Source organism: Manis javanica, chromosome X (genome assembly GCF_040802235.1).
Source record: "Manis javanica isolate MJ-LG chromosome X, MJ_LKY, whole genome shotgun sequence".
Taxonomy (NCBI): Eukaryota; Metazoa; Chordata; class Mammalia; order Pholidota; family Manidae; genus Manis; species Manis javanica.
Window position 1 is genome coordinate 140,055,447 of NC_133174.1, and position 27,904 is coordinate 140,083,350.

The window sequence follows — 27,904 nt, forward strand, 5'->3', positions numbered from 1 at the left end:
CTCCTCTGCAGGTGCCTTAGTGCCACGCAAGGCTGGGACATTCTTGGGGACTGGGGCCCCAAAGGCCACACCGGGCTGGCACAGTGTGGGGTAGAGAGTGGGCACAAGGATGGAAGAAAGGACATATTGGGTGTGCTGTGACTTTTTCCCAGTAGCTCACAACTTTTCCTTGAAAAATTTGTTCTAGAATCATGCCCCAGAACTCTACTTTTTACCATTTTTGTTCATCTTAACAGCAGTAGACAAGTCATTTCTGCAAAATAATGGAAGTGCAGTTACAGAGCAAAGTGAGCATGTTCTTGTTCCTAGAAGCTGAAGTGTTCAGATTTGGAGTGTCTGCATTCTGCAACCGACTTCCAAATGGCTCAACAAAAAATACTGTAGACATGCATGTGTAATGTGGGGGGCCTGGAGGGATGGCTGGGGGCTGTGTGTGTAGCATGCCAGGGTGCGATTTGTAGTGCTGAGGGTGTGACCAGTGTGTAAGACACCTGCCCCAACGTTCCCTGCTGCCCTGTCAGGGGCCTGGGAGGGGATGGGTACCACCAGGCTCTCTGGCCCAGAAGAGGAGGCCTTGGCCTTGGCTGCACTTGGGACTTGGTCAGTGCCAGGCAGTTTTGGTCTTCAAGCCTTGCATGTCAACTGCAGAGGTGAACAAAGAGGGAAAAACTGTTATCTGGACCCAGAGCCTAGCCCTGGGGGCATTCAGGTGAGGCCAGGGCCTGTGACAAGAGCAGGGGACAGGGATGAGAATGGGCTGGGGGGAGCTGGAGGCTGAGGAGGGGGGGGTAGGGAGGGGGGGTAGGGAGGGAGGGAGGGCCCAGCCCTGGAGCTCCTGGTGGGAAAGGCCCTCCACACAGTATGCAGGAATGGAGGTCTGTGTCTATGTCAAGGGAGGGAGAGAGAGCTCCGCAAGGGTGCAGGAGCTCTGCGGCCTCCTCCTCCTAGGACAAGTAGCTGCAGGTGGGGGATAGGAAAAGCATGGGGAGGTCCCAGGCTCCCAAAGGGCCTTGGGGTGGAAGCTGGATTTCACAGGGGCATTTTAAGGCGTTGCTTAACGCCGCCCCACCTCCTCCCTTCCTGTCCTTCAGCTCTGGCAGCCCTAATTGAGGACAGGGAGGGGCTTTTGTGGGCCTAGGAGGGGCCAGCCCTATGTGTAGCGGGGACTCCAAGAGTTCTCACCCCTTCCTCGCCAGGGCCCGGGAGGGACAGAAGGAGCCTGGCTTGGGAAAGGGGAGTCAAGCTTTTGCCAGAAAAAGCTGTGTGGCCCTGAGCCAGCCCTACCCATCTCTGGCCTAGGTTTCCCCATTTATGAAATGGAGATGATGAACTACGTGCTCTCCCAGAGCCCCGCCAGAACAGACCCAACATTCTAGTAATGTGGGCCCTGTGGGTGGGGGGCAAGTGGGAACAGGCGGCCTGTCGCAGCTGGGCTACACAGGGAACTGGCTCAGCCAGGAGGGCTGCGGCCCTCAGGAGTAGGGGTGAAAGGAGTCCCGGGGGCAGACCTGGGAGGTCTAGGGACAGGAAGGGAAGCAGAGGAGGCTGAGAGGCTAGGAGCCTACTTCCTGGTGCCACAGGCAGCAGGCCAGGAGAAGCGGGCAAGGGGGGAGCGGGGGGCTGGGGGAGGAAGTCCCCTCCTGGGCAGGTCACTCCCATAGGCCGGGATGGGGCGGGGCAGGCGATGGGGAGCAGATCTGAGCTGCTGGGCCGCCTTCCAGCCCGCTGCCGCTGCCGCGCCCAGCTGCCCAGGGACATGGGAGCTCATCCAGGTAAGGGGCTGCAGGGGGTCCTGGGGGGCATGCTGGCCCCTCATGCCCAGTCCACAGCCCTCTGATGGCCGCCTCTCTTGGACTCTGTCAGGGCAAGGGCGTCTAAATGCCTGTGTCAGGTCTCGTGGGCTGCCTAGGTGGGTCTTAGACTCGGCTCATCCATCTTTCTGAGTGTCTCTCACTCTGTCTTCCCCTGGGAGGAGTGCAGTAGGGTCCCGAGGTCCATGTCTGGCCCACTGGGGCCAGACCTCACTAATCTTGATGGGGCTAAGGGTGTGCTCCCATGTAATCATAGCTGGAATGCACACACGCACACGCACACACACACACAGTCGTACACACAGGCCAGACATCTACTCCACCACGCAGACGGGCACCCTGCCACCCTGGCACCTCTCTAAGGGCCCCTGTCCAGAGACCTTGGATGGGAGCCTGAGCTTGCTGCCCTGTCCCCTCAGGTGCTCAGGATACCTGCCCTGGCCCCACCAAACTCATGGCATCTGCGACCTCTGGTAAGGCTGCCGCCACCGGGCCCCTACCCATCCCGCATTCCCCCGCCAGGATGAGCCGGTGTGTTTGGATGAAACCACAGAAGCCCCTTGCTCAGAGACCTCCGTAGCCCTCCTCTCCAGGCTGCTGATGGGAGGAGGAGAGGGCAGGGCCCTCCGGACGCCCTGGGGGCTGGAGCTGCCCTTCCTCCCCTCACCACGAGGTGGGGGGATAGTGTGCCCTCTGTTGGAAGGCGGGAGGCAGGAGGGAACCTCCTAAGGCTTGGGTCTCCCTGCGGAGCACACTCCCTAACTTGGCCTCTCCCCTGACCCTTGCCCAGCTGGACAGTGGCCCCTCTCTCGACCTGTCCCACCCAGCAACCGCAGTGAGGAGGAGCCGCCAGCTGCGAGGGACCCACTGCTAGCCCGGGCAGAGCTGGCCCTACTGTCCACCATGTTTGTGGCTGTGGGCCTGAGCAATGGCTTGGTGCTGGGGGCCCTAGTGCGGCGGGGCCGGCGGGGTCGCTGGGCGCCCATGCACGTCTTCATTGGCCACTTGTGCCTGGCAGATCTGGCTGTGGCTTTGTTCCAAGTGCTGCCCCAGCTGGCCTGGGATGCCACTGACCGCTTCCATGGGCCTGATGCTCTGTGCCGGGCTGTCAAGTACCTGCAGATGGTGGGCATGTATGCTTCCTCGTACATGATTCTGGCTATGACCCTGGACCGCCACCGTGCCATCTGCCGTCCCATGCTAGCATACCGTCACGGAGGCGGAGCTCGCTGGAACCGGCCAGTGCTGGTGGCCTGGGCCTTCTCACTCATTCTCAGCCTGCCCCAGCTCTTCATCTTCGCCCAACGTGATGTGGGAGACGGCAGCGGGGTCTTTGACTGCTGGGCTCGCTTTGCCGAGCCCTGGGGCCTCCGTGCCTACGTCACCTGGATTGCCCTAATGGTGTTTGTGGCACCTGCTCTGGGCATTGCTGCCTGCCAAGTGCTCATCTTCCGGGAGATTCATGCCAGCCTGATGCCAGGGCAGGGAGAAAGGGCTGGGGGTCGCCGCAGAAGGCACCAGACAGGCAGTCCCAGCAAGGCAGCCCGGGTGTCCGCAGCCATGGCGAAGACTGTGAGGATGACGCTGGTGATTGTGGTTGTCTATGTGCTGTGCTGGGCGCCCTTCTTCCTGGTGCAGCTGTGGGCTGCATGGGACCCGGAGGCGCCGCGGGAAGGTGGGTGTGGCTGTGCCTAGGGTTGTGGGGGGCCACTCGGGCTTGGCTCCATGTGCACTTTCACCTCCCCCCACATACATCTGGTTGTGGGCCCATGAGCACGAGCATGCTCACATGGACTGCTCTCGCCCCCACAGGGCCCCCCTTCGTGCTGCTCATGCTGCTGGCCAGCCTCAACAGCTGCACCAACCCCTGGATTTATGCGTCCTTCAGCAGCAGCGTGTCCTCAGAGCTGCGCAGCCTGCTGTGCTGTGCTCATAGGCGTGCCCCACCCCAAGATGAGTCCTGTACCACAGCCAGCTCCTTCCTGGCCAAGGACACTTCCTCCTGAGAAGCCAGGGGGCGCCTTCCTTGCAAAGGCTCCACAAAGCTCAGCTGTTGGCCCGGGGCTGGCCCTGGGAGCTGCTGGCAAAGGGGAGCCCACTGGGAATTGGCTCCAGGCTTGTGAGAGGCCCGGAGGTCAGCTCCCTGACACCTTCGCTGAGGAAGGGGAAGGGCAGCAGCAGGTCGCAGGGCCTGGGGTGGCACAGGCTTCCACCCCCGGCCAGTGGACGCTGCAGGGAGCCCCGGAACCTTTCTTTCCCCACCTGTCTAGTCCCCCTCTGCCCTCCCTTCTTACTGTCTCTCTAATAAACATCCCAGCTCCTTTCCCACCCCATGAGTCTCCTTGGACCGGGGTCACAGCGGGTGTGGGGAAGCACGGAAAGGCACGCACTCACACCCCTGCACACACACACGCACACCGCAGTGGCTGAGCCTTCACAGGTGCAGGCTCCCAACCCACACAGTTCGGCTGCAAGGGACCTGGACAGAAACAGTCCGGCCGCCCAACCCGCCACCTGTCCAGAGTCTCAGCATCTGGACTCGAGCAGTGCAACTGCCAGGGTACTGCCCTTGTACTCACTTGTCCAGCCCCCCAAGACAGAAGACGGGCTCGCATGCAGGAGTCAATGCACACATCTTTATGAATGCCCGTCAATACCTGGCAAGCCCTGCTAAGGCAGAGACAGGCCTGGGTGCTCTCTCTGAGCAAGGGCACCTGTCACCCAACAGCCACTGACAAGTCCTCACAGCAAAGCTAGGGAGGGGCTTCTCCCCTGCCTCCTCCTTCAGCTGCCTCCCAGGGGGGCCTAAGCCAGGACTGGGAACATGTTTGGGCAACCAAGTCCTCCTCTCTGCAGTCACGAGCAGGTGCCCAGCACTTACTGGACAGGGCCAGGGAGAAGCAAAGGGCCTGGGAAGGGGGCCCAGTCTCACCACAGTCACCTCAGTGTGGCTTGAAGGGCAAGTCCAGGCCCTGGGGATGGGACGCCAAGGGTGAGGCCGGCACCCCAGGTCCACGGGAGAAGCCCTTGTTTTTGCCGAGACTGCTGCAGGCCAGAGGCTTTGGGCTGCGTAGCCCAGGGCTGGTGGAGTTCGTGGATGCCGGCCCGAGGCCCTGGCGGACAGCGGTCCTTCCCAAGAGCTCCTTAAACACAGAATCCATGGTCTGGGCCACAGCCTGGCGGACAGGAGAGAAAGGGAGGGCACCTGGTGGGAGCGTCTACCCACCTGCCCGGCCTCAGCCAGCACCCTGTCACCAGACTCCTCCTGTCCGCGGGCCCCACAGCTGCTGCCCCTCCTGCCTTGCCCGGTTTCGCTCCGGCCACTCTTGCTGTGGCTCTCACAGCCTCCTCTGGGGACGGTGATGCTCAGTCCAGCCCAGAAGTGGGGGCGCCTCTGGCTGGGCCCAAGGCCCCCTGTCCTCTCACTACCCACTCCCTCCCTGGCTGAGGTCACAGTCACCCTTCCCCAAGACCTTAGGGGCCACCAGAGTGCCGGGGACTCCCGGTCAGCCTCCACCTGCAGTCCTCCTGCCCACCTACCCCCTGGTGTCTCTCAGCTGCCCTGTCCTACACCGGCCACCTGGCTCCTGCTCCCGGGTGGGGGGACACCGAGTGCTCTTTGTGCCCCCTCCCCTCAGGCTGGCCTGTCCCCAGGGCTTCCAGCTCAGCCCGGCGGTGCTCACTGGGCGCTCACAGGGAGCACTGGGCCCATCGGGCAGAGCAGGGAGCCAGGTATCCCCAGGCTGCAACCCCTGCCAGGGCCACATCGAGCACCCACTCTGTACCCCTCCAAGAACCAATACCCTTCCCAGTCAGCGACCCCTCCAGCCTCACTCCCACCTGATCCTTTCACCCTCCCTGGCCCACCACCTATCACTGAGCCCGGCTCTTGATGGCAGCCTTGAAGCTTGCCCGGGAGCCCTTCCCTCACACGACTACTTCCCACTCAAAAACCAGACAGGGGCCCAAATGCCCAAGTCTGCCCTGCCTCTGGGCCCACGCTGCGCCACATGCTCACCCTTGCCGGCCTGCCCCTCCCTGGATTGGGTGGAGCAGACTCAAACCTTGGGAGGGAAGAGCTTGGTTCATAAGGGGAGGCGGAGACCCTCGCCCCACCCCAGGAAAGGTGCCTCCCACCTGTCACACAGTCCTCATTCTCACCTTGTCCACCTCCACGTGTCGCTCTGGGGAGGCTGGAACCACGCAGTGCCTTCTGGGCCCAGAGGGGCCTCCAGGGGTGCCTGGCTCTGGCCTGCAGGGCACAGAAAGTGAGCGCGGTGGGGTCCCTGGAAGGCACTGCACTAAACTGGCTGTGGCTCCTCCCATCCTGGGGCGTGGCCAAGGGGATCTGACCTGCCCTCCTTTGGAATCCCTCACCTGGACAACTGTCCCGGCTCTGGGCCCCTCTCCACATGGCCGAAGCCTGACCCCAGCCCCCTCTGGCCTGGCCCACAGCAGTGCTCAGGCCGAGGTGGGCACACGGGGCCACTAGAAGGGGTCTTCCCAAGAGGCTGTCTTTCCCTTCCTCACCGATGGATGAACTCCACAGCCAAGATGGCCTCTGCACTGCTGACCAGCTCCCCTGCAGCCTGCAGCCCCTGACCGGCTGCATGTTTCTCTGCCCTGATGTCAGAAAGATGGCCTGTTTAGAGTGCTTGTTCTGGTGTGTGGTCCGAGGGCCAGTAGGCTCAGTGTTGGCCCAGAAGTGGTCAGAAAGGCTCACTCTGGGCCGCCCCAGGCAGCCCTTCGGGAGCTGCGACTCAGGGTCAGGGAAGGGCCAGAAACCTGGGTGAACGGGAAGCCCTGTGGAGCCTCGCCAGCGCCACTCACTCACCCCGTGGGCAGCGCGATGTACTTGTGAGGAATGAGTCCCCAGGTACCAGCACGCTCGCCCCGCCACCAGTCGCTTGAGGCCCGCTCGTGCAGCCGAAGCACATCCCCGCGCTGGAAGGTCAGCTCCTGGGCTGTGCGGCCCACGTAGGCGAAGCAGGCCACGGCCTCCACAACCCCCTCTGGGTCTGAGGAGAAGGGGGGTCTGTGTGTGGGGGGGAGTCAGCCTGGGGACACGGTGGGGCCCTCCTCTTCCCCTCCCTCACCATCCTCCGGGGCTAGGGTCCCAGCTTCCATCTCCGGCTCTGTCTCCCCTGGCAGGCCCTCCAGCTGGGCATCCCTAAGATCCAGGACAGAGCAAGGTGGGTGAGTGGATGCAGCTCCCCTCTGCTGGACCTCCTTGCACCCCCACAGCATAAAGATCATACCCCAGACAGCTGGCAGAGGGCGGTGCCATGCACTTCTCGTAGGCCGGGCCCGGCAGCAGGGACAGGGGCGGGAAGACCCGCGCAGGCTGCATGATAAGTGTCTGCACCAGCTGGTTCACGCGGCCCTGCAAGGCCACTGGGTCCTGCCCCACAGGCACGGGCAGCAGCGTTGGCCCGAAGCACACAGCCAGGTTGTAGGGGTCCATCATGTTCTCATCACTGTACTGGGCCAAGCTGGTGGCACACGTGCGTCACAAGCAGGGAGCTCCCCGCCCAGTGTCCCCTGTACCCCCACAGTCAGCTGGCTGGGGCCCCCCCAAGAAGCACTCACTGGTTGAGGAAGGTGAAGAGATAGCGCAGGACCACCAGCACAGATCCAGGCAGCCGTGCCAGGAGGCAGCTCACGCGCTCCACTCGCTCTGCCACAGCCTCCAGCTCTGTGGCCAAGGCCACCAGCCAGGATAGAAGCACAGAGCATGAGCACGGCCACCCTGGAGGCCACACCTACCCAGCCAGCCTCAGGCTCAGGCCTCACCTGCAGAAGCCAGCAGCTCTCTGAACAGGTCCGGGGTGAAAAGGGGTGGCTCGAGGCTTCGGAAGTACAGCTTTAGTACCCCTGCTACTGAGTCCAGGTCATGGGCGGTGCAGCCTTCCACCAGCGGGTCTTCCCCTGGTGGTGACATGGAGGAAACAGGGACAAAAGGCCTATCACACTGGCTCTAGCTAGTCCCTCCACACCCCCTCCCCCACTGTGCCTGTCCCCACCTCTTTCAAAAGCATCACGGATCTCCGAGACCCGGGGCTGGGCACCAGACACCCGGAAGATGCCCTCGTGCTGCAGGCCTGAGGGAAGACGAGAGCGGGTGGGCACTGAGTCACCTCCCCAGCCCACCAGGATCAGGTGCCGGGCACCAGGCTAGGGGCAGGAGGGCCTGGACCTTACTCACCATTGAGGTTAATAAAGCGGACACAACTCTCCACGACTAGGGGCACAGGCTGGCCTGAGCTCTGCGGACAGAGAGGGCTCACCTTGCTATCTGCTCGCTTTTCATTTTCCCTTAACAATATGTTCTGGCTGTCAGCAACGAGGACTAGCAGAAGGCTTGCTGGACCCACTCCCATCTATTCCCAGGCGCAATGTTGATCTCAAGGCAAGTAACATTGCACAAAAATTGAATTTGTTCATTTAAAAAGTTTGTCCATTCTTTTGAATGTTTATGGGCATAATCACATCATTGCAAACAGTGGTGTTATTTCTTCTTTCCTGATCTTTCTTGCTCCCTTTATCTCACAGTTTGGGCCCTCTGGTACCAGGAGTGGGGCTTGCGGACTCCCCTGTGTTGACTTGCTCCGCTTCTTACCCCTAACAATGTTCCTGCTAGAGGCTTTCTGTAGATGCCTGTTATAGTTACAGATGTGCCCTTTGGCCAGTGGAAGCTTGGCAAAGGCCCACTGAGGAAGGGACAGTTGTCCAGTGGTCAGGAATGGAGGACACTGGGGTCACAGGAAGCTGGGCCACAGAGGTGGCCCAAGGCTAAAGAGAGACCAGAACACAGGGGGAGGGCCTGTGTGCAGCTGGAGTGTGAAGCAAAGCAAGCACCTGGATAAACTTCTCCATGTCTCCCCCGAAGAGTTTCTGGTTATACTGGGAGCTGGGGCGTGGGTAGCGGCTCTTCTGGAATTTTCTCTGTGTGTACTGGGTCCTGCTGTGAAACAATGAAACAGAGCTGGCTTTGAGGGGAGCAGGTCTGGAGAATAGGATGCTCCAGCCCAGCCAAACACGGCCCTGGGGCTCCATAGTTATTCCAGAACCCACTGGGCAAAGTGGAAAATGGAGGCCACAGAGGACTGAGCAGCAGATCTGGGCCACCAAGAGAGGGAGGACGGGGATGTCATTGCTTGGCCCCAGAAGAACCCCAGCACCTTGGAGCAAACTGGCCCCTCACGAAGGACTCACCAAGACCCCTCCTGCTCCTCCTTGTCACCTGGGGAAGAGAAACCGTTGGTGTGCCTCTTAGGCCAGGAGGCCTTCAATGCACCGCAAAGAGAAAGGTGTGGCCTGAAGACCAAGGGCGGCAGCAAGGCCAAGGGCTAGATAGGGGCTGGACCCCTGCTGGGTCATTTCCTGCATGCCAACCACCCTCTCTGGGCAGAGAGGAGCAGGGGTCAGGTGGGGCTCCTAGGCCAGAGAGCTGAGGGCAGGTGCTGCTCCTGGCCCAGGGGTGGGGGCGAAGGGGCCAACGAGAGCGGGAGCGGGGCTCACCTCGCTGAATGGCCTCTTGTAGTTTCTCATGCTTGGCCTGCAGCTTGGCAAGGATGCTCCGTCCACTCAGGTACTCCTGGAGCTTCTGGGAAGCCCCCAGAAGAGCCTCAAGTTTTAGTCCTAGCTCTGGGCCCCCCCTGTGCCCGGCCTGTCCCCCCAGCCAGACGCTCCCTACCGTAATGTAGAAGGTCTCCGTCTCCTGTTGCTGGCCCCGCCTCCGGCTGGCCTGCCGAACACCTGGGTCAGAGCTGGTGGACTTGAGGGACTCAGTGGAGGGACTGACCTGGAAGGAGTCGAGTGCGTCCCCATCTTCCAAAGTCACCCCCTCTAGCAGGGCCTGCAGTGTGGCCTTCAGCGTCTTGCTCACCTGGGGAGGGGACAGCCCCAGGGCAAGAAGAAGTGGGAGACAAGGGAGGGACAAGAAGTCCAGGTAAGGAGGGAGGGGGAGTGGAGGCCATGGCCACCTGGCTAGGTGCCTCCAGCTCCCCGTCCCCACGCTGGGCTGGGCCATCCGTACCTCCTCTGTCTCGATGGTCTGTCGGTCTAGGCGGCTCTGGATATTCTGGGCTCTGGGCAGAATCTCCTCCCGTAGCTCCATCTCAACCTGGATCGCAGCCACCTGCACAGGGAAGTGTCCCCGGAGGCTGAGCACCAAGCCTGAGGACAGAGAGCTGAGCCATGGCAGGGGAGCCAGGCAGTGGGCACCAAGGTCTCTGGGGCATGAGGGAACTGGGCCCATCTGCACTGCCTCAGTGGCTGACGCCAGGACCACCAGGCCTTGATGCTCAAAACACTCAGTTCTGAAGAATGGTAAGGGAATCTCCCCAAGAGAAAGGAGCACATCCATGCAAATGAAATCTCTGCATGCACGTCACAGCAACACTACTCATAACAGGCCAAAGGTGTAAACGACCCAGGTGTCCATCAGCTGATGGCTGGATAAGCAAACGGGGTACATCCATACAACGGAATATTATTCAGCCATAAAAAGGAATGAAGTCCTGGCTCATCCATGCTCCAATGTGGGTGAACCTTGAGAACATTCTGCTAAGCGAAAGGAGTCAGCCAGTCACAAATGGACAGATAATGTCTGATGCTACTTCTCTGAGGTGTATGTAGAAGAGTCAGATTCACAGAGACAGAAAGTCAGATGGTGGGTGCTGGGGGTAGGGAAGGGAATGGGGAGTTAGTGTTTACTCCCTCCTGGTGACAAAGAGCAAAGCAGTTGCTGCCATCTGGGGTCAGCCAGGCCCTCACAGCTGTGAGCATGTGGAATGTCACAGAGCATCATCATCAGACAAGGCCACTCTGTGGCCCGATAAGTGAAGACATAGCCACCTTGTAATTACATCCTAGCACAGACAAAAACAAGAACTTTGTCCAAACCACAAAAAAGTCCCAACCTCCCTCTGTGCTGGCTAATATGAGTGATGGCTGTTCCCTCCCCAATGACAGCTTTAACCTCCCTTCAGCCCCCATCCCTGCTTCCTGACACAAACCCCTCCCCCAAGCACCGTAACTCCAGCCCAAGTCATGTCAGTCCTTTCTCACACCTTTGTACTGAGATGCCCCCTGATTCCCCACCATGTGGGTCTCTTCACAGCAATGACCTGAGTCCTTGCACAGCCACCCTGTGGGGAAACCCACTGTTGACAAGTTCTGCTCACACACATCAAGTATGTAAATCCACCTCTCAGTACCTTCTCTTAAGTATGAAGTGATGGCCAAGAATTACCAGCTATTTGAGGGAAGCTCTAAGGTGGAAGATAGATCAAAGCAAGCTTTCTAAAAAACTGCAAAAAAAAAAAAACAGAAAATGCAGGGAACAGAGGAAACTGTTGAGAAAACAAAAATGAACATTTCAGAAAGATTTGAAAAGATACTGTATCCAGGAAACAAGTACAAAGGGAATTCAGAAAACAAAACAGAACTCTTAGAAACAAAAAAAAATCAGAGAAAATTTTTTAAAAATTCAAGAAAGGGTTGGAAGAGATAGTTGAAGAAATCTCTAAGAAGCAGGATTAAAAAATACAGATGGGAAAAGGAAACAGAAAAGATAAGGAAATTAGAGTATCAACCCATGAGGTCCAACATCCAGTTACAAGAATTCTTGGCAGTGAAAGAAAAGAAAATTAAAGGGAGGAAATTATCAAAGGACTAATATGAGCCCTGAAGCTAAGGCTACAACTTGCCAGACAGACAAGGCCCATTGGTTGTCTAGGACTGTGAAGGAAAAAGGACCCCCAAGGAGTTTCATGGTAAAATTTTACAAGTGGGAAAAGAGACTACCTTAAAAGCTCCAGGGAGAAAAATTACAGATAACATAGAAAGGTTCAGAAATGAGAATGGCATTGAACTTGTCACTCACAATACTGAAAGCTTGGAGCCATGCCTATAACATTCAAAGGAGAAAATAATTTTCAACCTTGAATTCTATATCCAGCTAAATTACCTATCAGTTTCAGTGATAGAATAGAGACATTTTTCAGGCATTTGAAGTCAGAAAGTATTGGGGGAGGTGTCCACCGAAATGAGGGTAATTAACTAAGAAAGAGGAAAACACAGGATCCAGGACACAGAGGAGACGGTACAATGCAGGAGAGAATGACAGGGATGTTCACGATGATGGTGAAGGGAAACCCCTGGTCTCTGGCCCTTTATGTGGATGCTTGGGACATTAAAGGGCAGGGGCAGTGACCCTCACCTCATCCCCCTCATGGGGCTGGTAGTCAAAACGAAGTGGGGGACAGAAGGCGACTGCATGCACCTCTAGCACCTTGGCCTTGTCCCCCGGAGGATCTAGGGCCTCTACCGCTTCTTCCAGGCTGCCCAGGCCCTGCATCTGGGAGGCTTGGGTGCGGCTCTCAGCAGCTGTGTAGCTCCGGAGCACATGCCCCAAGGCCAAGTGGAACCCTGTGTCACAGCACTAGGGGGGAAGCAAGGACATGGCTCGGGTAGGCCCCGGTACAGTGGGCACTGTCTCCCCCAACTTGCCCAGCCAGCACTCACGTCCATGAGGTCCATGACATCATGCAAGTAGTAGTTGCTGACAGCAGCATTGACACTGGCCAGGCTAAGCAGGTACTCGTTGCGTGCCTTTGTGCACTTGAGTTTGTGCTCCAAGAACTTGGCCTGACGCTGCTCAAGACCACGCAAGCACACTGGGGTCAGCCACTCAACCAGCTGGTCAGCCCCCGTTTCCAGTCTCCCATGGAGCCCCCATTCCCACATACCCAACACTTTTCTCTCCATTCTCCACCCCTCCAAATGTAGACAGCTACATGTGCTATTCCACAAGCCCCTTGAAGAACACGGCCCAGAACTCCTGACATCCTCCCACACCCACCTTGCCACACAGAAACCCTCCTATCTCAGGCCCGTAGCCCCATTTCTGCCTCAGCTTTGCCTGCCTAGGCACCTCCCCATCCTCTCGTCAAGACCCACCTCAAATGCTCTTTCTCCCAGCACATCACCTGGTCACCCATTATATGTGCTCCCAGGCCCCGTGACTGTTCTTCCTCCCCCCTGTGCACCACCCCAGCTTGGGGAACCTTCCATAGGTAGCAGGGCTGACCAGCCGAAGCCCTCCCCTTCCCAGCCTTGCCTTCCCCCTCAAGAGACCCCAGTGAGGGCCAGGGACTTGCTGAGACAGAGGCCAGGAGCCAAAGCCTTCAGAGACAGACAGGCATGTCTCGGCCCACCTTCTCCACTAGCCGCCCTCCCTTCTTGAGGGAGCTCTTGCGGAGGGGCCCTGCCTCCGTGGTGGCAGTGGTGGCGGTGGCAGCACTCCGGCCTGCCCGCTTCTCCTCCTGCCGCTCAGCTTCTCGGAGCTTGGCTTCGGCATTCACGCTCTCCATGTGGTACACCTGGTACGTTTTCTTGGCCTGCCGGGAGGCCCAAAGCCAGGCAGCCCTGCTCAGGGCCACGACCATGCCCAGCCCACCTCTTCATCCTCCCCATCACCTGGGACTCAGACCTGAGAACTAGGTGATTCCACACAAGCCCTGGGCCCAGAGTAGGGAGAGAGGCCTGGGCCTGTGCTTCCCAAAACCCATGTGTCTCCTGGGCACCTGGTCCTCCTCCTCAAGCCTGGCTTGGGAGGATGTGATGTGATGGCCTCCCTCAGACGGAGGGCACCCTGCCCCATCCTCACCATCTGAAGCTCTGACACCACCTCCAGGAGCTCCTCCTGCAGCTGCTGCTCCAGATCCTTACTCTGGGGAGAGAGAGCATGTGACCCGTGCAGCACCCGCACCTCAGCTCCCCTCTGCCTGGCACTCGCCTGGCCTCCCCCGCCCTACCAGCCATGATTCCACTGGCCCAAGCACGCATGGGCTGCCTTCACTCAGTCCTGACGCCTTCCACACCCACCAGGGGCCAGGGCCTTGCCTTCTTGACGATGCGCCCTACATCTTCTGCGACGTGACTCAGGCGCTGGGCCAAGGGCCCTGCCAGCACCTCGCCAAGGGCTGCACTCTCCCGGCTCTGCTGTCGTGTCTGCTGCAGCAAAACGGCCCAGCAGTGCAAGGGTGACAGGAGGGACGGTTCCTTCCTGGGGATGCAGGGGCACTCAGACCCGGAGCAGGGCCTTGGGCCCCGCCACACTATCCTGCTCACAAGCACCTACCGGAAGCTCTGGTGCTCCCGGCTGCCGCCCCCCAGACGGCCGCCGCGGCCCAAGAAGCGCTCGGCCAGCTTGTCCAGGCCACGGGAATACTCCAGCTCCACCTCAGCGCGGCGCCGCATGAACTCAGCCAGCTCCTGCAGCAGCTCCCGCCGCAGCTCGCCCTGCAGCTCCAGGCAGCGCAGCTGCTCACCTAGCTGCCAGCGCATCTCTGTGGGGCAGGGAGAGCAACTCAGGCCCCCACGCGGTCTGCCTGAGGCCAGGGCTGAGGAGGAAGAAGGATGGCCCCTGGTGGGGGGCTTAGGGCACAGCCCACCAGCGAGACTCAGGGCGGGCCAGGGGACTGGACCTCCAGGCTGTGGCTAAAGGGAACCAGCCAGGCCGCACCCATGGAAGAGGACTGAGTAGGCTGTTCGAGAGGGGAGAGTGGTGCAAAGGCCTGGGGGTGAGCAGCAGACCCGGCAGACGTGGGAGGATTACCATGGGTTGTTGTGGTGGGGACACAGAGCCCCATCCTGCCCTGTCCCCAGCCAGGCACCTCTCACTGGGGCTTCCCATCACTCCCTGATTCCTGGAAAGCCCCTGAGTTGCTTCCCCTGCCACTTCCTGCCTCTCAGGTGCTGAGGAGCCTGGGCAGGGCGGCCTCTGCTGGAAACAGACAGACACACAGGGGCTGCTCAGGGCTGAGGCTGCCATGGCACTCTGCCACACCTGCAGTGACCTGGTGGCCTCAGCCCCAAGGGGAAAGGGCTGACGAGTGAGGGCACCAAGGGGGCTAGCCTATTTTCTGTCCCCACTTCCCACCCCAACGCCCCCACGGGTACCCTACCCCCACCTCCTGGCAGACAAGGCCACACCCAGTGACCCCACACTTCTGACACCTTATCGCTGGCTGATTTAGCAATGCTGCTTTCCCCACACAGACCTAAAGCAAAGAGCTTAAGCAACCCGCTGCAAAAGCTTTGCCATGCACTGGATGCCCGAGGGGCACTGGGTGTTGGAGGTAAATAAGGCACTGGCTTGACTTCTGGTAAGCAGGTCACCAACTTACTTATCTCTGTCCATGTGCCCAGGAAGGGACATTAACTGATTTGTTCATTCAGCAGAATGTTGATTACACAGGCAGTGTGTGCCAGGCAGGTCTAGACACAGAGATACAGTGGCAAAGAGGGTTGCCTGAGTGCCGGCCCTCATGGAGCTGGGGTGAGAACGGGGGCACAGACATGGGGGCTGAGGAGAGATCAGAGCTGGCAGTGGGGGCGGGAGGGGTCCTTTTAGAGGACAGTTGTCAGGAACAAGTGACACTGGGGGCTGTGGGGACATTTGGGGGAAAAGTGTTCAGGCAGAGGGGGAACAGAGAATGTTTTTGGAGCCAGTGTGGCTGGAGTAAGCTGCCCTGGGCAGGGGTGGGGGAGAGCCTGAGAGGCTGGCAAGGGCAGATGGCACATGGCCCGTGGTTGGGGAAGAACTCTCGGCTGGACTCCAAGGGAGAGGGGAGCCGCAGCAGCTGAGCCACGTGGTCCAGCTCTGCTCTCAGGGTCTCCCTGAGCTGCCGTGGGGAGCCCAGGCAGAGGTCAGGTAACAGAGAGAAAGTGCCCAGTCCAGCTGGCAGCCAGTGCACTGGCCCGAGCAAAAGACAGTGGCGGCCTGGACCACGGAGCTGGTCTGGATGGAGGCGAGAATCGACAGGACCCAGGTGGCTGCTTGAAAAGACTCGGCTGTGAACAGCTTGCTACTGCTACTGTTTCGATTTCTGTCCCACCAGTGACTTCCTACAGGTTATGGGGCAAGGGGCAGCCTCTGTGGTTCTGCCTGCCCGTCCTCCCCGTCTCTGCTTCCTCCCTATTCTCAGCCCCTGGGCCCCTCTCCCTAACCCGAGGCACCCAAAAAGTGCTGCCTGCGTCATCTGTCCCTCAGCCTCTCCCACCCCCCAGCCGCAGCATTCACTCAGTGAGGGGCCCAGGGACCAGAGTCCTCACGTTCTCGCTGGAATTGCCAAACAGGAGCATTCTCTTTCCACCAAGGGGTCAAACTGGGTAAATGGAAGCCTAGGGTGGGGGTGCTTCTGGACTGTCAAACCAATGCAGGGCAGGGTGGAGCCAAGTGAGAAAGACAGGCTCCTTACGCTGCCCAAGGCCGGGCTCCAGCGGCCAGCTCAGCAACACAGGCCAGGTGCAGTGGCTCTGTGCCGCTCGAAATAAGGAGGGTCTTCACTTAATCAGGGCAAGATTCTTTGGATAAAAAGAGATTTCATTTCAGCAAAACTGAAGGAAAAAACAGCAGCAGACTCACAGACTCCAAGAAGGGACTGGCGATTACCAAAGAGGGGTGGGGGAGGGTGGGTGGGAAGGGAGGGAGAAGGGGATTGAGGGGCGTTATGATTAGCACACATGGTGTGGGGGGTCACAGGGAAGGCAGTGTAGCAGAGAAGGCACATAGTGACTCTGTGGCACCTTACTACGCTGATGGACAGTGACTGCATGGGGTGTTGGGGGGGGCACTTGATAACATGGGTGAATGTAGTAACCACAATGTTTTTAATGTGAAACCTTCATAGAGTGTACATCAGTGATACCTTAATAAAAAAAAAGATTTCATTTAATTCCAAAAAGGTCTGAGGCATCCCAGCTCACCTCACCTTCCTCTGGCATCTGGCCCGCACCCCCAGAGCAGTAGGTTCTCTGGGGACTACTAAAACCGAACAGAGCTGAATGCATTAGGGCCAAGCTGCCCTGTGCCGTCTTCAGGGCAGCCACTCCTTAGTTGGGACCCAGACACGCACACTGTCTGGTGTTGAGTAGGAGACTTGTGAATCAGCACCATCTGAGCCCAGTGAGCTTGTGCCTCACCCGCAGGCCCTAGGCTGTGTCAAAGCCCAGCTCTTATCTCAGCTCTGGTGCACCCATCACCCTCCCTAACCTCCCCCCAAACTAGGTGTGGCCCACTTCCCACCCCCTTTCCTGATATTGGTGCTCCCCCTTTATACTGCTTATCATTACAATTGAAAATAAGCACGACATGGGCTGTTTAATATCGGTCTCCTCCTGCCCACCCCCATAGACCTGTGAGCCACCACAGGAGGACAGCAACTGGTTCTCTTTTGCTTGTACGGTTTTCCCAGGGTCTTGGACAAAATAGATGCATACAAAACATCTGTCAAGAAGAAAGATGGAATCCACATGTGCTTGAATTGCACGGCTGGGACGTGGGCCCCATCAACACTTCCTGTGAGCAAGGCATACAGTCTCACTTCTGCTGACGAGCAGAGCAGAACAGAAGATGGCCTCCCAAACCACGACTTTGCTGACCTTTCAGAATTTAGGGTGTCAAGACAGGATCTTGTTTTTCTAGCATGGTAGGAAGTTTCTTTGGAGGGGGTAGGGATGGGGAACAGAAGCTAAAATCATGGGAGACCCAGAGCAGGCAAGGAACATCTTAAAGCAGCCTGGCTCAAAACCCCAATTTTTCAGTGTGAATTAACGGAGCCATATTTGCTAACTGGACAGTTTCCAAAGGCCCTCAGCCTCATGACATTTTGGAGAAGCAGGATGGGGATCATTATCTCCATCTAAGAAATGATGACAGTGAGGCTTGGAAAGTCATGTCAAGCTGGCTCTGAGCAGCAAGAGGCCACCTCTCTTAGACAGGGAGGACTCAGGCATAATTTGCTATAAATTGCTTGGGTTGGAAAACAACTCTGTTGGAACCTGCATCTCTGGGTTGGAAGAAACCTCAAGGATCATTTCATTCTGTCTCCTAGGAGCTGTAGTGCTGTGTGAACACAAGCAAGTCACTGCTTCTCTCTGAGCTTCAGTTTCCTTCAGTGGTAACATAGGGGGGTCACACATCTGAAGACACCAGGAAACGTTATGGCCCCAAACTGCTGGCACTTGGCAGCTGCCTTCTTTCCTTTACAAGAGTTACCACACTCTGAATAAGACTGGCAGAGGCTATTAGACTAAGAATTTGCAACACGAATTTGCATGCAATATGCACAGAGGGTTTATCAGAACCCAAAGAGGTCAACCCTCAGAAGGCTTTGTGACGGGCCCTATGGAATCTCGCAGGCAAAAGAGACAGCAGCGCTCACTCGGAGCCACCTCAGTGCCCACTGGAGGGCAAAGGGACTGGGCTGCCGGGACTGGAGTGGTTTTCGTTCCATCCACCAAGGCACTAAGACTCCCTACCTCGCCACCCTCAGCAAAGTGGGGGTGTTCGATTTCGCTCTGGCTGGAGTGCCAGTTTTTGGCGCACACCTTGGTGCACCCGCTTCCCTCCTCCGCTCCTGGGCTGAGGTGGAGAGAACCAAGGAGGGCGGAGCCATCAAAGGAAGGGAGGGAAAGAAGCAGGGGGGGGGGCGAATGAGGCCAAAGGGCGTGGAAAGGGGGGTGGGGGGCTCGCTCCCTACCCCAGCCCCCTCCGGAGGCCCGGGGCGGTGGGAGGTGGGAGGGAAGGAGGGGGGGCACTGGGCTCGGCCAGTAGCAGGGCTTTTCGGGCTCCCCCACGACATTCGGGGTCTCTGCAGGAAACCGGGCCAGAAGCGCCCAGTGCCCTCTCACCTTTGACTTGAGTCTCATACTCCGTCTGCAGCCCGCGCTCCCGGCGCAGCTTCCCGTGCGCGGCCATGGCAGCAGGGCGGCCGCGCCGTCGAGCCCCGCTGCTTCCACGCGGCCGTGAGCGGACCCGGCGCCGGGACCTGGGGCAGCGAAGCCAGCGGTCTGCGCCGGCCCCGCCCCGCCCCGCCCCCAGCGTGGCGCCCGGGGCGGAGCGGCTCAGACCTGGCACTGCTCCCGACTCCTGCCAGGGGCTGCTGGGGGTGTCCTCTGCTGAGGTCTTGCCGCTCCCGCTCCCGTTCCCGCTCCGGCTGGACGCTGGGCGGGCACCTGGGCTGCCTTGTGCCCAAGCTCGGCTGTCAAGCAGCCAGGGCCTGTGTGAGAGCCCCAAGGTGCCCAGCAAGCTAGCTGCCATCCCCCCACCTCCCCCCACCTCCCTAGAAGGCTGTCTGGTCACCAGGGCCAGACTGTATCCTTCACAGCATGGCTGTTGGCCCTCAATGCCAGTGGGCAATGACACCATAGCTGCTCCAAGCCCTGGAACCCCTGGGTCACCTGCTTCCCCCAGATCCTCAAAACATCAGATGGGTCCATTCTTCCCAAGCCTCCGCCCTGAGACATATAAGCACAAGGAACCTGGAGAGCAGGATGGGAAATTCCCAGAGTTGGTGAGAAGGAAGGTCAGTACCAGAGAACAAAACCTCAGCCATTGTTCCCTCCAGGCCCCCTTGTTGGGGGATGGGGAGTTAGAATTCTGCAAGGTTCCACTTCTGCTCAACCCCATAGGGAGGAACAAGCCATGTTTCCCCATAGGTGGTTACCACTTCCTGCTGCCGGAAGAGATTCTTCTCTGCCTCCTTTCCCCTGCAGTTTGCACCTGCCTTGTCAGAGCAGGGCCTTAGTGAGCCTAGGGGCGAGTCTTGGGGCCTCCATTATCCAGGGGTGATGGAGTTTCCCTCCACCCCTCTCTACCAGCTCAAAGCCACAGGGCAACAGCTTTTCTCCAATAAATTGAGAAGGTAGGATGCAGGTGGCAGGGGACAAGCCAGACTATACAACTGTCTTCAGATGAGTGGGAGAGAAATCCCTGGGGTAAAAATGGTGGGAAATGGCATCCGTGGATGTTTTGTTGCCCTTGTCTAGCTTGGATTAATACTTAGTCTATAGGCACAGACCTGATCATCTACATTTGCCCTCTTACAGCACTAAATTATGTTTTCTACCTTTATCCTGCATCTACCTACCACTTCAGCATTTTATTTAAAAAAAATATAAGGGAGAAATGTGGGATTCACATATAAATCAAGTATAAAAATCAAATGAATAATCATATCTGACCTGATTGTTTATAGTTCATGATGCGTGATCAAAACCGAAAGTTTCTGTGATGACTGCCCTTGCACTGTTCACCATGTAAGAACTTATTCACTATGTAAGAACTTGTTCACCATGTAAGAACTTGTTCGTTATGCTTCAGAAGATTGGAGACTGTTGAGAATTAGGCTTGGGGTTGATTAATGATTGATTGTGCATTGAGTCTCCTATACAGAATTTTATTGTTGTTAACAACCATTTGATCAATAAATATGAGAGATGCCCTCTCAAAAAAAAAATGGTGGGAAATGGATGAGGCACTTAGACTCCAGGCTTGTGCCCAGGGAGGCAGGCCTGTAGGCACTAGGGCAAGGAGTCCAGGCATGTGTGTGCATGGATGTCCAACTCATGCTCTGTGCAACTGTGGGCACTCGGGACCTCCACCTGCAGCTCTGGGAGGGAGGGGAGGCTGTGTGGGTACTTCCTGCCTTTCAACTGAGTAATTCTCTTGCCCAGAGAAAACGTACCCCACCCCAGCTCCCCACTCCCGCAATACCCAATCCCTTCTCTAAGACGCCATGTGTCCATGAGGCAGGGGGATGGAAAGCCTGTAAACTGGCCAGACCCCAGCAGGCCCTGGGCCTGGGCTTCCTGTAGCTGGTCTCAGTACCACTGTTCTGAGTCTTCCCACAAGGGCTCACCCACCTCTGAACCTGCACCTGTGTCAGGAACCCATGCCCCTCATCAGCCAATTCCCACACACTTGGACCTCTACCCTCCTTTTGAGCCTTGACGGGTCCCCAAAAGTCCCTCACCCATTCAGGAGAGCCAGACTCAGGGCTGAAGCCCACAGGAACCTCCTGCCATACTAGCCTCAGACCCTACTTTCAAATGCTCTCCTCTGTCCTTTTCTGAGTCCAGAAATACTCTTGTGATGCCCCATCAGCCACTGCTTTAAAACCTCAATTAGCCCCGACTTTTGGGAAGCCTGTTTTGCATTTAAGGCCCTACTGCTTGTTTTAGTCTCAGCTCCATTGTTCTCCTTCAAAGAATCCAGATGCCCGTTATCCAGCCACACTTTCAAGACCCTGCTGCAGGACCAGGCCACATCTGCGGGATCTTGCTAAACCCGTCGACGAGCGGAGTGTACACTTGGTCCTGAGGGGTGATGCAGGGCTGAGGTAGTCAGATCTGGGGCGTGGAGGATGGACCAGGGGGAGATGAGAGGGACAGGGAGGCTGTTACAGCCAACCACGTCAGCGAGAGGAGAGGAGAGCATGAAGAGGACAGTGGGGTCCCACGTGAAGATGCGGTGCCATCCCTCCTGTTTTTCTACAAGTCAGCTTTCCAGAAGTGTAACGACGGGGGAGTCAGGAGTCAAGGTTGAGCAACTCTGTGACTAGGTTCATCCTCTGGCGAGACGTCCCCGGAGCGCACCCCCAGCCACTAGGCGAGGTGACCAGAGGGACCTGCTTTCCCACCCTCAGCCTTCTAGCCTCGGCTGGGCTCGCGACCCAGACGCGGCCCCTCCCAAAGGCGGGGGGAAGCGCTGGGCCCAGGACTAACAGGGCCGGCGGCTTCCCCAATGCCCCGCCCCCCGCCCCCGCCCAGGAAACCCAACCGCTTGGGGGTGGCTGAGCGTCAACGGGCCCGCCGGAACGCAGGGCACGGAGGGTAGATGGCCGACCCCCATGGGCTGGACAGGGAAGGAAGGAGGGCACCACCAGACGCCGTGGGAGCCTCTGCGAGCTCTCACCGACCAGCGCCGGATGCGGCCGAAAGCGCGTGTGCGCCCTCGCCGGACCAATCAGAGCCTGGGAACGAAGCCCGCTGCGGCTTGCGTAGTAAAGGGACTGACGCCAGGAGTGGGCAGGGCGAGGCAAGGCGAGGCTTTTACAGCGAGCCCGCAACAGCCTCACTCAAACCTGAGAACGGGCAGGCGCACGCCTACACACTTTCGCCCCACCCTACGGCTTCAGGTTTCCCGGCTGCCTGCTTGTCACGTGGCAGGCGCCAGCAAACGAGAGAACCGAGCTCCAGTACCCGGAGGCGAATTATTCAGCCTACTGGGAAAGCAGCGTGCGGTCTCCAGTAGCCGGCGCTTAAGGTACAGTGACAGCTCAGGAGTGCTGAGCTCCGCTGGGAGGTGGGCGGCCCAGGCAGAGCTCGCTCAGGGACTGGAAGCAGCAAGTGGCGGCGCAGCCAGAGGAAAGGGAAGCGTCAGGGAGGCCAAGAATAGGAGCAAATTTTAGGGTTGGAGTGAAGCCATGAAAAACGGAATGCCTGTATTCTGCATGAAATGACATGCATTTGTCAAAGCCCAAAAAACCTACAACACAAAGGAAATGTAAGCCCTAGACAATAGTTAATAGTAATGTATAAATACTGACTTATCGACTGTAACAAATGCAACATTTAATGCACAATGTTAATGATGGGGGGGAAACTGATGGGGAAGGGGTACATGGGAACTCTGCTCAGTTTTGTAAATCCAAAACTACTAAAAATAAAGTCTATTATTTTCAATTAAGGCTTATGTTAGGGAGTAGATTCAAAGGGTATTATGGTGGTTGAACACACAGGACTTGCTGTCCTTTCAGATGGGAGGGGAGTACAGTTACCAGGGCTTGAGCAACTGAGTAGCTAGTTGGGCCATTACCCATATAGGAGGACATCAGTAGATAAGCCCAATAAGCGTTTGGACTTAACACATCTGGAGCCCAGCAAGACAGTGGCGGAGCAGAGCTCAGCGGTCAGAGCATCTACCTCCATGGCAGGGATGGTTCCCAGAACTCCAGGGTCTCCCTCCCCTGGGCCCAAAGATCCTGAAAGCCATCAGACATAGAAGCCTCCCCTCCAAAGTCCTAACAAAACTCTTCCCTTCGACTTGGCCTCGGCAGGACACACTGTGCCCAAAGGCTGTGAGGTCCACATCCACAGGGACACAGAGGGGCTGAAGAGGTCCACATGCTCCCCATCTCCCTGAATGTGCACACGCACACATGCAAACTCCCCAAGGCCACTGGGTGAAGTTTATTGTTAAAACTTCCTGGGTGAGGACAGGACAGGCAGGCCAGGGTGGGGAGAGGAACACACAGGCTCTAGGAGGCCGAGTCAGAGGCCTCTGAGCTGTCCTTGATGTCAGTGCTCTCAGTGGTCTCGCTGACCTCGCTGACGTCCTTGCTGTCACCACCACTGTCCTCAGCAGCCAGGCCCTTCTCCTCACGACAGGCCTCTCCCGAGCTTGGAAGTGAGTTGCCCTTGCTCTCTGCCTTGTTCTCAGTGGAGCCCAGCACCATGTGCCTGCCCTTTTCCTTCAGCTCCAAGTGCCGCCTTAGCTGCCCCCAGGAACCCAGGGAGAAGTGGGAGGAAGAAGAGAGGGCCTAAGCCTGCAGACCAGGTAGGCCCTCTCCCACCACCCAAGCTAGGGGAAAGGGGAGCGGGCACAATGAGAGGCAGAAGAGCCAGGGCAGGGATCACAGGAGTGAGTCAGGAGACTGGGGTTCGGTCCTGGCTCTGCCCTCTCTGGGCCTCAGTTTCTTCTCCTGTAAAGCGAGGATGCTCCTGCCTCCCTCACAGTGGCTGCTGCAAAGCCATTTGGACAGCACTGCCCACTGAGGAGCCCTGGACAGGGCCTTGACGTACTCCTCAGCCCAGTTCTGTCTTACCCCTGAGCCTCGGGGCAGGCCATGGCTCTCCCTGGGCCCCAGCTCTCAGCGTATCCAGGGGCCTCCTCTCTCACCTTTCACATCATGCCTGGGTGGTACAGGCTTCTTCCTCAGAGAACGGACTCCTGGGGTGATGGCTTCCTTTAAAGCCCTGTCAAGGCCCAGCTCCCCAGCTGACAGTTGAGGACACTGAGATGAAGAGGGCCATGGCTCCTGGTCCCTCTTGCCTTGGGCCATCACGGGCCTCCTACTGTCTTGGTCCCTCCAGCAGGGCCTCCCCTACCTGCTTTGCTTTTCTTCTTCTGTGAGGGCTGCAGCCCATGGCCCCACTGGACTCTTACCTCATCAGCCATCTGGGTGAGATCCCGCTTCATTGCATATGCATCTTCCCCATCTGCATAGTATTTGGGCTCCACTTCACTGATCCTGGGGGGCACGGAGTGGAGAGGAGGAGGGACCAAAATCAGAGGGCAAACCGTCATGTTAGCGAGGCAGGGTGTCATTCCCCACCAGAGGACCCTTTCGGAGACATCAAGCCCCATTTTCCAATGTGTCCTTCCCTCTGCTCTCTCCAGCAGTAAGCAGAAAGTGTGCCACCTGGGTCTTGCCACCATCTGGCACCTCTAACCTGGCTACCAAGGTGCTGTCTATGCTTTCTTGTGAGCTGACAGCCTGAACTTAGCCATCCCTTCTCCCCCTGCCTGCCCTGCTCCCTGGCACTTACTGAGCGTACATGGCCGGTCCCTATGCCTAGCAGGAGAGGATGGGTGCTGTGGCCTCTGCTGCTGGCAGTCATTGCCAGACAGCATGGCCCTTGGCCTGAGCAGCTCGGGGGCCATGCGTGCATTGGGAGGTGTATGGGCAGACTTCGGGCCATGCCACTGGGAGGGGAACTAGACTTGATGGCCTAGGAAGGCCTTGCCAGTCCTAAGACCCTGGACTTGTTGACCACCAGCATCTGGGTCAAAGATCCCTCCTCGAAAGCCCAGCCCAGAAGCCATGGCCTTTCTTAAACAGTCCCTCCTCATCACCCACCAAACTAAAGCTGAGTGCTGTCCCAGTGGGCTCTCCACCCCAGCCTCACTTTCCAGCAGCTTCTGCTACCATATACTAGGTGCATCACTTCCCTACCAGGCCTTCTCTGCCCTGTGTGGGGCACACAAGACTCCCACTTCTTTGGGCAAACCTGCCTTCATCCACTAGGACACCCAGGGCACCAGATCCCTCCACTGCTTTTGCCAACGGCCTTTCTTGTGTGAACATGCTTAGGGTTCTGTAGCACCACATTCTCCTTTCTTCTACTCCCGCTCAGATGCTTCTGTGTGCCCGGTCAGGTTGAGTCCTGCTCCCCAGCTTGTGCTCCTATCTGGGCCCTTACCTCTACTCCTGGACCTTCACTGAAAGGCCTGTGTGCTCCTTGCCATGCTGCCCTTTACCTAGCTCCAGCCGGCATCCAGTGATTGCCCCCCACCCAGCAGGACACGTCACCCATCCTCCTGAGGAGACTACAGCAGACAGGCGCTGTCACCACTGAGAGGGAAGGAGGCAGCCTGGCAATGTGTGGGGTCCACAGCTTGCTCCCCATCTCAGATGACTCCAGCTCTTTCCTCTAGCTGCCCCTGCCCTTCTACCTGGAAGGCAGCTAAGGCCTCTCAGCCACCTCAATGTGCCAGACCTGAGACCACCCCACTCCATTAGAAAAATTTCAATCTACTTACTGAAAGTTGAGGGTGTTGGAATAGAGGTGCAGGGCGGCCCGGTTACTGCAGGGGAACAAGGCGCTGCTGAGCTGCACAGACTTGGCCAAGCAGGGATAGCATATCCAGATCCTGCCCCTCTTCCTAGGCCCCCCTCACCACTAATCCCACTTCCAGGATCCTCTCCAAAGCCAGGGCACCTCAGGACCCATATCAACACATATCTCTGTCTCCCCCCACCCTTCCCTCAGCCCTGGCTTCCACCTCTTCCTGACATGCAGAGAGACGTATTTGGCATTGAAGTTCTCTATCATGGCTCGGGAGGCCTGGTCCATCAGCTTCTGAGCCAGTCCAAGGCGCCGGTGGGAACGCTTCACAGCCTGGTGGGAGAAAGGGGGATCTCAAGGGCTGCCCCAACTGGCCCCCACCAGAGCCTGGGTGGGCCCTACGCACCAGTGAGGTGATATGTCCATGGGGCACGTCATCCGGATCCTCTTCCCTAGAGCAATAAGAAAGGAGAGAGGCTAGAAAGAGCCTGGTACAGATGCAGCCACACACACACAGGTGTGTGAGCACAGTAGGAACACAAATTCCTCTGGTGGCCCCAAAGTCCCCCAAGACCTAGCTAGGGTAGAGCTGGGACTCTCAAAACCCCACGTGTAGTATCAACAGAATACAATAGAATACTGATACTCGGTGCTAAAATGCAACAAACCATCAAGCCACAAAAAGACATGAAGGAGACTTCAAAGCATATGAAGAAGCGAAAGAAGCCAGTCTGAAAAGGCTCCATACCTTATGATTCCAAACAGGACATTCTGGAAAAGGCAAAACTATGGACACCTTAAATAGATCAGTGGTTGCCACAGGGTGGGAGAGAAGAGGGATGAAAGAGCACAGAGGATTTTTGGAGCAGTGAAACTACTCTGTAAAGTACTGTAATAGTGGATTCATGTTATTAAACATTTCTCCAAACCCGCAGAAGGTACAACATCAATAATGAAACAGTGTGAACTATGGACTTTATAACCAGGTATCAATACTGATTCATCAGTTATAACAACGGGACGACAGAGATGTTAATAATAAGAGGGAACTAGGGGGGAGAGGGGAGGGGTTATATGGGATTCTGTATTTTCCACTTAACTCTTCTATAAACCTGAAGGCGAAAAAATGGTCTATTAATTAATTTGAAAAAAGACAAAGAAAGCCACCAACCCAGGCAGCACCCACCAGATGCGGGTCGTGTGAGTCCCCCCCGTCAAAGTCCCCCCCAGCTCTGGCATCCAGCTTCTGTCTCCCTCCTTGGCGACTCACATTTTGGCCAGGACATACCCCACAATCTTCCCATTCTCATCCTCTGCGATGTAAGAGAGCTGGGTGACACAGAGGAGAAAGAACTCAGAATACAGCTTCCTGTCAGAGCTGGAGGAGCCCAGGGCAGACATCTGGTCCCACCCACCGCTTGCCTCTTGCTGTGTGCATGACAGAAGCAGGTCAAGTGGGGGGTTAATGACAGCTCCTGACCTCTCTAGGCTAAGGGGTTTGGTTTCCCCCCACCACACTCTGCCCCATGTCCTTAGCCCGGAAGAGGACAGACACAGGTGGGAATCCTGCCTTTTTCTCAGCCCTGTTTAGGCATCTCCTTTCCATTCACTCCTGCCCATCCCCACCCCATTCAGCCGAAAACACGGGGTAGTCACTCACCCATATGCGCCTCCCCACCAACCCTGGGGCTCTTTACCACCTTGTCCCTTCCTCCCAAGCCAAGCCAGGTTGGATTTTCTCCCGCCTGGTTTTCCCCATGCCCCAGTGCCACAGCTGCGCACCTGGGGCCAGGACAGGCCGTGGTAGAAGTAGTATTTCATCTGGTAGTTCTCGGGGAGGCACAGGAGGTTGCAGTGCTGCATGTTCATTAGGTCCTCTGGCTGCAGAGGTGGAGGGCAGTGGAATGCGGCCAGGCGGGGACTGGGCTGACTGAGTAGGCCTCAGTCATGTTGGAATCCCACTCCCTGTCTACTTAGGGGCACCCTCCCACCCCGCACGGCTGTGACTATCTGTCTTTGCACAGGACTGGCCCACAGCTGCTGTGCAGGACTTGTCTGTTTTAGGAATGAACATGAGCGCCAGTCAGGAGGCTTCCGGACACCACCCGAAAGAGCCCCGACACCCCGCACAGAAGGGATTTCCAGCCCCGCAGCACGCCCCGAGCACCCCCGGCCGTCTCTTCAGGTAGCTCCAGCCCCACGGAGACAGTGCCCTTCGCTTCTTTGTGCACGGCGGTGGCAGGCGCGCGGGGCTGCCGGGCCGGGGCGCACGCGGCCACCTGGCCCTGCACCCACGCGGCGCGGACAGCCTCCCGTCCCGGCTCCTCACCCTTGCATTGCGGATGTTCATAACGACGGCGGGGCTTGCGGCTCCCAGCGGGTCGTGAACGCGCAGTCAGCTCCGCCGCGCTCCGAGGCGACGCTGGGGTGACCTGGCCAGGGCTGGGGCTGCGACTGAGACTGGAGCTGGGCTGGGCTGGGGCTGGGACTGAGCCCGGCCCGGGCTCGCGGGGGCGGCGGCGGCGGAAGGGGCGGTGCGCGCCCCGCCGAGACACCGAGCGGAAGTGCACGGTGCCAGGCCTGCCTTCTCAGCTGCTCGGCCAATCCTCAAGGCAGGTCAGTGCTGGGGTGGGGCCTGTCCGCGGAGCGGGCCAATGGCCGGGCGAACG

At 58.0% G+C, this 27,904-nt stretch overlaps 3 protein-coding genes across 9 annotated transcripts; 1 reads left to right on the forward strand and 2 right to left on the reverse strand.

Moving 5' to 3' along the window:
• Nucleotides 1-963: 963 nt before the first annotated feature.
• Nucleotides 964-3,956, forward strand: AVPR2 (arginine vasopressin receptor 2). The gene is made up of 4 exons (XM_017676839.3): nt 964-1,772; nt 2,231-2,284; nt 2,602-3,486; nt 3,624-3,956. The coding sequence occupies exons 1-4, from the start codon at nt 1,685-1,687 to the stop codon at nt 3,815-3,817; spliced, it is 1,221 nt and encodes a 406-aa protein (XP_017532328.2). The 5' UTR covers nt 964-1,684; the 3' UTR covers nt 3,818-3,956.
• Nucleotides 3,957-4,427: 471 nt separating this feature from the next.
• ARHGAP4 (Rho GTPase activating protein 4) lies at nt 4,428-18,674 on the reverse strand. Of its 7 annotated transcripts, XM_073227487.1 has the most exons (24): nt 18,516-18,639; nt 15,008-15,098; nt 14,437-14,604; nt 13,960-14,167; nt 13,722-13,884; nt 13,486-13,548; nt 13,034-13,216; nt 12,342-12,470; nt 12,037-12,258; nt 9,850-9,951; nt 9,508-9,699; nt 9,333-9,417; nt 9,027-9,054; nt 8,670-8,775; nt 8,017-8,077; nt 7,835-7,912; nt 7,605-7,739; nt 7,401-7,506; nt 7,070-7,303; nt 6,908-6,981; nt 6,646-6,829; nt 6,342-6,434; nt 5,973-6,063; nt 4,428-4,987 (listed from the first exon to the last, which is right to left on the reverse strand). In XM_073227487.1, exons 3-24 carry the CDS (start codon nt 14,468-14,470, stop codon nt 4,754-4,756), a joined length of 2,805 nt encoding a protein of 934 aa, XP_073083588.1. In that variant the 5' UTR covers nt 14,471-14,604; nt 15,008-15,098; nt 18,516-18,639; the 3' UTR covers nt 4,428-4,753. The 7 variants fall into 7 exon arrangements, with proteins under 7 accessions (XP_073083588.1, XP_073083590.1, XP_073083586.1 ...); XM_073227489.1 differs by lacking the exon at nt 14,437-14,604; XM_073227485.1 differs by lacking the exons at nt 14,437-14,604; nt 15,008-15,098 and having other exon boundaries at nt 9,333-9,414; nt 18,516-18,674.
• A 4,167-nt stretch (nt 18,675-22,841) lies between these two features.
• On the reverse strand, nt 22,842-27,836 carry NAA10 (N-alpha-acetyltransferase 10, NatA catalytic subunit). The gene is made up of 8 exons (XM_017676840.3): nt 27,565-27,836; nt 27,018-27,116; nt 26,506-26,564; nt 25,642-25,687; nt 25,453-25,568; nt 25,210-25,254; nt 23,833-23,917; nt 22,842-23,161 (listed from the first exon to the last, which is right to left on the reverse strand). The coding sequence occupies exons 1-8, from the start codon at nt 27,583-27,585 to the stop codon at nt 22,925-22,927; spliced, it is 708 nt and encodes a 235-aa protein (XP_017532329.1). The 5' UTR covers nt 27,586-27,836; the 3' UTR covers nt 22,842-22,924.
• Nucleotides 27,837-27,904: the final 68 nt, after the last annotated feature.

Coding starts and splice junctions, on each gene's coding strand:
- AVPR2 (XM_017676839.3), top strand. CDS start 1,685: ATGGGGAGCAGATCTGAGCTGCTGGGCCGCCTTCCAGCCCGCTGCCGC. Junction 1,773..2,230: donor GGACATGGGAGCTCATCCAG/GTAAGGGGCTGC, acceptor CTGTCCCCTCAG/GTGCTCAGGATACCTGCCCT. Junction 2,285..2,601: donor CATGGCATCTGCGACCTCTG/GTAAGGCTGCCG, acceptor ACCCTTGCCCAG/CTGGACAGTGGCCCCTCTCT.
- ARHGAP4 (XM_017676841.3), bottom strand. CDS start 18,582: ATGGCCGCGCACGGGAAGCTGCGCCGGGAGCGCGGGCTGCAGACGGAG. Junction 7,507..7,604: donor AGAGCTGCTGGCTTCTGCAG/GTGAGGCCTGAG, acceptor CCTTGGCCACAG/AGCTGGAGGCTGTGGCAGAG. Junction 7,304..7,400: donor CTCTTCACCTTCCTCAACCA/GTGAGTGCTTCT, acceptor GTGTGCCACCAG/CTTGGCCCAGTACAGTGATG.
- NAA10 (XM_017676840.3), bottom strand. CDS start 27,585: ATGAACATCCGCAATGCAAGG. Junction 27,117..27,564: donor TGAACATCCGCAATGCAAGG/GTGAGGAGCCGG, acceptor CCACCTCTGCAG/CCAGAGGACCTAATGAACAT. Junction 23,918..25,209: donor TCCAACACCCTCAACTTTCA/GTAAGTAGATTG, acceptor CGTGCCCCCCAG/GATCAGTGAAGTGGAGCCCA.